The following is an 8,274-nucleotide window of genomic DNA, read 5'->3' on the forward strand; positions in this document are numbered from 1 at the left end:
TGGGTCTCTGAGGTACCGGGCGCCCTGAGTGGGTCTCTGAGGTACCGGGTGCCCTGAGTGGGTCTCTGAGGTACCGGGCGCCCTGAGTGGGTCTCTGAGGTACTGGGCGTCCTGAGTGGGTCTCTGAGGTACCGGGCGCCCTGAGTGGGTCTCTGAGGTACCGGGTGTCCTGAGTGGGTCTCCCTGAGGTACCGGGTGCCCTGAGTGGGTCTCTGAGGTACCGGGCGCCCTGAGTGGGTCTCTGAGGTACCGGGCGCCCTGAGTGGGTCTCTGAGGTACCGGGCGTCCTGAGTGGGTCTCTGAGGTACCGGGCGTCCTGAGTGGGTCTCTGAGGTACTGGGCGTCCTGAGTGGGTCTCTGAGGTACTGGGCGTCCTGAGTGGGTCTCCCTGAGGTACTGGGCGCCCTGAGTGGGTCTCTGAGGTACTGGGCGTCCTGAGTGGGTCTCTGAGGTACTGGGCGTCCTGAGTGGGTCTCTGAGGTACTGGGCGCCCTGAGTGGGTCTCTGAGGTACTGGGCGTCCTGAGTGGGTCTCTGAGGTACTGGGCGTCCTGAGTGGGTCTCCCTGAGGTACTGGGCGTCCTGAGTGGGTCTCTGAGGTACTGGGCGCCCTGAGTGGGTCTCTGAGGTACTGGGCGCCCTGAGTGGGTCTCTGAGGTACTGGGCGCCCTGAGTGGGTCTCTGAGGTACTGGGCGCCCTGAGTGGGTCTCTGAGGTACTGGGCGCCCTGAGTGGGTCTCTGAGGTACTGGGCGTCCTGAGTGGGTCTCTGAGGTACTGGGCGCCCTGAGTGGGTCTCTGAGGTACTGGGCGTCCTGAGTGGGTCTCCCTGAGGTACTGGGCGTCCTGAGTGGGTCTCTGAGGTACTGGGCGTCCTGAGTGGGTCTCTGAGGTACTGGGCGCCCTGAGTGGGTCTCTGAGGTACTGGGCGCCCTGAGTGGGTCTCTGAGGTACTGGGCGCCCTGAGTGGGTCTCTGAGGTACTGGGCGCCCTGTGTGGGTCTCTGAGGTACTGGGTGTCCTGAGTGGGTCTCCCTGAGGTACTGGGTGTCCTGAGTGGGTCTCTGAGGTACTGGGTGTCCTGAGTGGGTCTCCCTGAGGTACTGGGTGTCCTGAGTGGGTCTCTGAGGTACTGGGTGTCCTGTGTGGGTCTCTGAGGTACTGGGTGTCCTGAGTGGGTCTCCCTGAGGTACTGGGTGTCCTGAGTGGGTCTCCCTGAGGTACTGGGCGCCCTGAGTGGGTCTCCCTGAGTTGCTACGCCCTGATGACGCCCCATGAATTGTTCTCGGGCACACTCAGCTCAGTGTTTTTCAGATCGTGTGTGGACCTGGGGGAATTTATTTTAAATAGCAAAAACCATTGCCTGTGCACCTCTTTCTGGTTGCCGTCCAGCGTGTGCACGCTGTTGACTGTGGCTCCGTCGGTGCCCAGAGAGGGGGTGTCACTGTGGGGCTCCGTCAGTGCCCTCATACTGGTGCGTTTCCCAGGGCTTCTCGGGGGCGTTTGAATGTTTGGCCCCCTCGTGTTGGTTGCTGTAACATAAAAATGTGTGTTGTGTATTTTAGGGTTACCTGCCACAGCCTTGCTGAACTCTCAGATTAATGTAGAAGTCTCGGGCTTTCCTGTGCACCCTGTCAGGTTGTTGACTATCAGAGTTTACCTCCTCCGCCTCATTTTGCACACTGTGTTGAGTGGCAGTGAGAGCAAGCCTCCTTAGGTTCTTAGGAAACATTCACTTTTCAGTTAAGGATGTCAGCTGTGTATGTAACGGGGTCCCTCGTCCAGCGAGTGCAGCTCCGACACAGGCGCTTGCTCTTATGAGGATTTATTGAAGGACAAACTAATTACATAACAAAGCAGAAATCCAAGTATAATACAGAAGGGCAGTAACTACAGCATATTTACAGGCTTCCTCTTCTACTACTGCTACTCCTCTACCACACTCCTCTTTGTTCTTCTTCTCTTTGTTCTCTCCCAAACTTAGGTTGAAACCCTATCAACAGCCAATCCCAACAGGGCTGCTTGGCCACGCATTAAACACACCAGTCACAGCCTTGATCACGCACACACACACCAATCACAACTCTGATCACGCGCACACCATGCAGACTGCATGAGACCTTGAACCAATCTTCTGAAACTTCCTAAAACTTGTTTACTGCCTTTGTGCCGTGAGAAGACAATAACAAGCGCCATCTTGGGGCAAAGTCCTGCTCTCCACAGTATGTTTTTATAGATTTCCGTGGAATTAAGGAAATTGAGTCTCTTCTGTCAAATTGGGTTAGTTCCCTCTGTTTTGTTTGCTTTGGGCTTTTACAAACTAAAAAAAGTTTGGGGTTTTGTTAACTCTGTCATCATACAGGCTTGTTTTTTATAACCTGTGAACATAGTACATTACACCAAGTAACTTAATATTAAGCCAGTCTTGCATCGCTGGATTAAATCGCCATTGAATTATATGTTTCATTTAAAAATATTTATGTCAATGCTTAGTGCATATTTTTAATAGTTTTTTTCGTAAATACTTGGGAGTGTATAATGGTCTGTGATTTGTATTTTGGGGCTATGCTTGCTTGGTGCTGGTGTCATGAAGTTTCCTGGGAAATGTTGGCTCCTGCTTGCTTTCTCCCTGGCTGTGTGCTGTCATGGCGGCTCCTGAGTGATATCCTTGTAGATGCATCTCCTGCCAGCACACCCTGGGACCCACCTGGGCAGTACATACCCTGACCAGTAAAATGGTATTCAGGAATGAAGGGGAAAACAGACATCCCAGGTGAATGAAAGCCAGGAGGCCTGATGACAGCTGGTCTGGTCAGGATGGCTACGGAAAAGGGAAGAATGGGGAAATTTAACAGATCATCCTTCACCTCATGAGGGCATTAGAATTGTGCTTAATGTCTATACAGGAAATTCCCAAGATAACAGTGGTTAGAAAAATGCAGAGTGTATAAGAGCCTAAGTGAAATGATGCTTCAATGTGCTGCTTAAAGTAGTTGGACATCCACCTGAGTGGGTTGTGATCTATTTTACCTACACACAAATACCTAGACAACCATAAAAATTGTTCTCCAGTTGGAGAATCAGACACAGTAGTTTTTAAAAATTTAGTAGTTTTTATTGGAAAGGTGTATATACAAAGAGGAGGAGAGACAGAGAGGAGGAGAGACAGAGAGGAAGATCGTCTGATGGTTCACTCCCCAAGTGGCCTCAGTGGCCAGAACTGAGTCAATCTGAAGCCAGGAGCCGGGAGCCAGGGACCTCTTCCGGGTCTCCCACGTGGGTGCAGGGTCCCAAAGCCTTGGGCTATGATCGACTGCTTTCCCAGGCCACAAGCAGGAAGCTGGATGGGAAGTGAGGCCACCGAGATTAGAACCGGCGCCCATATGGGATTGATCACCAGCATGTTCAAGGCGAGGACTTTAACCACTACTCTATCGCACCGGGTCTGGACACAATAATTTTAAAGCAGAGGAAGTAATGGGAAGAATCGCTCTTTGATGTTGACATTTATAAATAATGGCATTAATCAAGGCCATATGAAACTTCTTAGAACTGTGGTAGTGATAGGCACACCAATCATGAAACAGAGAATCCAGGGTTAAACTGATACAAGCAGGCTCAACTGATACTTGACAGTGGTCCAAATGCCATGTAGGAGATAATGACATCTGATCTTTGTATAGAAAAATTAACTCAAAATAGACTGTGAGTTTAAATGTAATTGTAAAACTATTATTGAGCTTTGGACACCACTTCCCGGAGGCTAGCTCCAGCTAAGTTCTGAGCTCAGGAAGGGTGTGTGGAATTGGCGATAAGGAAAGACACGGACACTGTCACTTGGTGCCCTCTGTTAACAACTCATGAAGCTGTCTTTTTTTATTTACTAAGACACATCACAGGCTTCTGCACACACATTTAATTGTTCTATTTTACTTCATCACTAAGGGGGCATGTACTGACCTTTGGTCATACTGTTTGTTACTTCAAGATCAAGCAGGTGCCCCTAAAGTAATTCTGCAAAACACTGTATTCATATTCTTCCAAGCAAGCCATTGTTCATTCTTCAGTAGTATCCATGGAGTGACAGCGAGGACTCCAAGGCCAAGGCACATGCAATTACCTGCTAATCAGCAATACATTCCTTCCACATTTCTGTTTCTACAACTTGCCTATCATTTAATGGACAAGGGGAAAAAAATGTAAAAATCCAAGATGAAAGTTTCAAATTTTAAATTCCCCTACAGTTACAGGCTCTATAACCCCATAAACAATCAAACAATAATTAAAAGCATATCTCCATAATATTAATAAAGGCAACCTTTAATTTCTCTAGCCAAAAATTATGTAAGAGGTTAAAATGGATACATTTCCTGTGCTCCAAAGAAATTGCAAAAACAGGATAGCCTTTAAGATCACAGTAGCTGTATTCATTGCCATAACAGTTGCAGCTCGTATACCATCACCTTCACTGATTTTTAGGATACTTATCAAGCCATTTCACAGAAGGCGTGCCACGTGTCTAGGCCAGATTCTGGGGCAATGGGTAGGCAACACAATAAGGTGTCCAGAAATGGCATGGGCTTGATTGTGCTCCTGTGTGTGAATTGTTAAAGGCCCACTCACCAAGACTTTACCAGCGACATTAACTCCCAAGCTCAGATTGGTTGCAAAAGCCATCTCACACAGGCAAACAACAATGCCTCAGTGGATTACAGAATTCTTAGTGGGGTGATTGAGTGTCCGTACAAAAGGGGATGAGACTATATTAAGGTAGTCGGAGAGACTTCCACTGGGTCTTGCCAAACAGAGGAGCTGTTCTCTTCACACCTTTGTGTCATCCACACCCACTACATGGACCCCAGCAGTGGACTTAAAAACTAGTATAAAAATGTCAGGTCTAGAACTAGAGAAAGAAATTTTGGGCTTGACATCATATGCACAATTCATGAAAGGAAAACTTGGGGGGCTAGCATGGTGACATAGCAAGCTACATCCCTGTGGCACCGGCATCCCATATGGGCACTGGTTTGTGTCCCAAATGCTCCCTGCTTATGGACTTGGAAAGCAGCAGAGGATGGCTCAAGTGCTTGGGCCCCTGCAATCAAGTTGGGGACCTGAAGGTTGCTCCTAGCATTGGGCCAGCCCAGCTGTGTCTGCTGTGGCCATTTAAGGGGTGAACCAGCAGGTGGAAGACCTCTATCTGTCTCTCCTTCTCTGTTTTAGAATCTACCTTTCAAATTAAAATTAAATAATTTTTTAAAAAGTTATAACACCAGGTAGGCAAATTAAAGAATTTGTAACTGAAGCAAATATATGCTTAGTTCTTACATTAAATTCTCAAAATTGTGACAGTATTAATATCCAAATTGATCTGTGGCTGGAACGCTCTGAAGAAACATCCAGGACTTGCTTTCTTTTGTTGAAATTGACAATGAGCTAAGAATGACCGAAGGCATCTTGAGGTGAAAGAGCAGGGATGAAAGATATACTAAGATAACTAAATCAGTGGAAAAGTAGCTACAACTTCAGGGTAGTGGTGTGGGAACAGAGAAGTAGACAAGTGGAAGAAAGCAGAGGAGTCACGGATGGTCTCTATGGATTCAGATGTGTGGTTGATGCGAAGGGTGATGTGGCAGTAAATGAGTGGATGACATGTCAGTTTCATGCCTTCACAGAAAGAATGGATTTTGGCTCTCATAAATGGAAAATCCATTTCAGATGCATTTCAAATTTAAGCCTGAAACTGAAAGCAGTAAAGCATCTACAATAAGATAGAAGATCATCTTCATGTTTTTGGGAGAGACAACATTTCTAAATAAAGTTTTTCAGAAGGTAGACGCACACTCTGAACATCAGAATTATAGAACGTTTCTCTATTGAAAGATACCATTAAGATCACGAAAAGGAAAGCTCACAAACTGGGAAAAGGTTTTCATAGTAAGTAAAGCCAGCTGGATCCAGATCTGAACGGGAACCTCAGGAAAGATGGTCTAAAAGATCAATAGCATACTAAACATTTTAAAAAGTTGCCCAACATCATTTATCATTGGAAGAATGTAAATTGAAGTCACAATGAAATACCACCATAACCTCCAAAGAATAGCCAAATGGAGAAGTGCTTATACATCTGGTTATCTGTGAGGATGTGGAGTTCCTGCTGTGGACTCTCTGGAGCAGCTGTGGAGTCTGCTGCACCTGGCTGCATGCGGACCTTGCACTGCAGAGATAACAGCACAGCCTGTAACTGTGCAAGTAACTTAAAAATGTGAGCCAGAAACTTCTAGCAACAGAATTCAGAATATTGCTCATTAACATAAATGCATTAATGTGCTATTTTATATAGTATGCAGCAATAATGATATATGAATTATTGCTGCATGCAAAGGCATCAAGAAGGCACGAAAGAATCCTGTTAAATGAAAGAACCTGGACATGAAAGAGCAAATGCTTTATTTCATAAAATCCTAAAAAGCCACAAAACTAGGATTTTGTCTTAGCAGTCAGGACCAGTATGCCTCTTGAGGGCAGGCATATTGCCTCAGAGGAGTGTGAGGGATATGAGAGCTGGTTGTTTGAGTGTGGTCCTGTGAAACCATATTCATACAGAAGTTCACTCCTTGTGCACAGCTCTGTAGGTCTGTTAAATTTTGTTCAAATATCAAAGCATTAAAGTGCAATATCATATGATTTTATTGCCACAATTAAGATTCAAGGGAGCATAATTATTCTACTGTAGAACTAGACCCAGGCCCAGAGCCTTCCTCAAGGCGTCCTTGAATTCCTTGTTCCTCAGACAGTAGATCAAGGGGTTCAAGATGGGTGTGAGTACTGTGTACACAGCAGAGACGAGCTTGTTGGAGCTCCGTGTGTCAATGGCCTGGGGCCGGACATACATGAAGATCATGGCCATGTAGAAGATGGTGACCACAGTGAGGTGGGAGGCACAGGTGGAAAAGGCCCTCCAACGGCCAATGGCCGAGGGGATGCGTAGGATGGCCAAGGTGATGTGTCCATAGGAGAGAATGGTGGCCAGGAGTGGGAACACCAGGATGAGGAAGGCCAGAACAAAGTCCACCAGCTCTGCAGTGGAGAAGTCAGTGCAGGCCAGCTTGAGGATGGGCGAGATGTCACAGAAGAAGTGGTTCAGGACGTTGGAGCCACAGAATGTGGCACTAGAGATGAAGTAGACCTTGATGACAGAGATGGTGAAGCCACTGGCAAAGGAGAAGGCCACCAACTGGACGCACAGCCCCGTGGTCATGATGGCCTGGTAGCGCAGTGGGTGGCAGATGGCCACATAGCGGTCATAGGCCATGGAGGCCAGGAGCACACACTCCGTGCACACCAAGGAGCTGAAGAAGTGGAGCTGAGTCATGCACCCCACAAAGGAGATGTGTTTGTGCTGGAGCAGGAAGCCATCCAACATCTTGGGGATGATGTCAGATACATACCAAATCTCCAGGGTCGACAGGGATCCCAGGAAGTAGTACATGGGCCTGTGGAGGGCGCTACTGCTCCAGACGGTGAGGATGATGGCCAGGTTCTCCACCAGGATGAAGAGGTAGGCAAGCAGGAAGAGGAGGAAGAGCACGTACTGCAGCCTGGGGGAGGTGGGGAAGCCCAGCAGGATGAACGTGCTGACCCTGGTGGCGTTCTCCCCCCTCATCCTTCCCTGCCAGGAAGAGAGCAGTGAGCCGGTGTCGGAGGCTTCAGGCAAACTGAGCCTCAGGGGAGGGACTGGGCCAGCAGTGGGAGCTGCAAAGGAGATGTCTTTATCATCAGGCCATTGACATCTTCCACAGAGCAGTCAGGCTGTCTGTAGTACTCAGCCATGCTCACCTCCCTGGAGGGATGGCCAGGCGTACAGTGCTTAGTGTGTGACTGCGTGTGACTTGAGTGGGGCTCCCTGTTCCCACTCTCTCCATGCCATTGTGTGCTGGCACACTTAGAGACACACACTTGTGCAAGTCACACTCATACACCACACATTGTTACAAACTGAACAGGACTTGGATCCCCAAATCACGCAGGCTCTCAAACACAAAAGTCTTCCATTAAGTTAATAGATGGTGAGAATGGTGTGCAGGGTGTGGTGGTAATGGGGGCAGGCCAGTGGAGAGTGTGGGGCACTGAGGGCTGTTTTCAGGAAGGCGTTCTGGGGGGTTACTTAGCTGAGCTTGGCACCACTTCTCTCGCTGCTTCCAGGCTCACCATATGACTGTTCTTCCGCACCCCACGTGGGTCCAGCCTCTGCAATATGCCAGACTAATGGGGCTA

At 48.2% G+C, this 8,274-nt stretch overlaps 1 protein-coding gene across 1 annotated transcript; it reads right to left on the reverse strand.

Moving 5' to 3' along the window:
* Positions 1 to 6,724: 6,724 nt before the first annotated feature.
* On the reverse strand, positions 6,725 to 7,666 carry LOC101517688 (olfactory receptor 6B2). The gene has a single exon (XM_058664272.1). It carries the CDS (start codon positions 7,661 to 7,663, stop codon positions 6,725 to 6,727), a length of 939 nt encoding a protein of 312 aa, XP_058520255.1. The 5' UTR covers positions 7,664 to 7,666.
* Positions 7,667 to 8,274: the final 608 nt, after the last annotated feature.

This window comes from Ochotona princeps, chromosome 5, assembly GCF_030435755.1.
Source record: "Ochotona princeps isolate mOchPri1 chromosome 5, mOchPri1.hap1, whole genome shotgun sequence".
Taxonomy (NCBI): Eukaryota; Metazoa; Chordata; class Mammalia; order Lagomorpha; family Ochotonidae; genus Ochotona; species Ochotona princeps.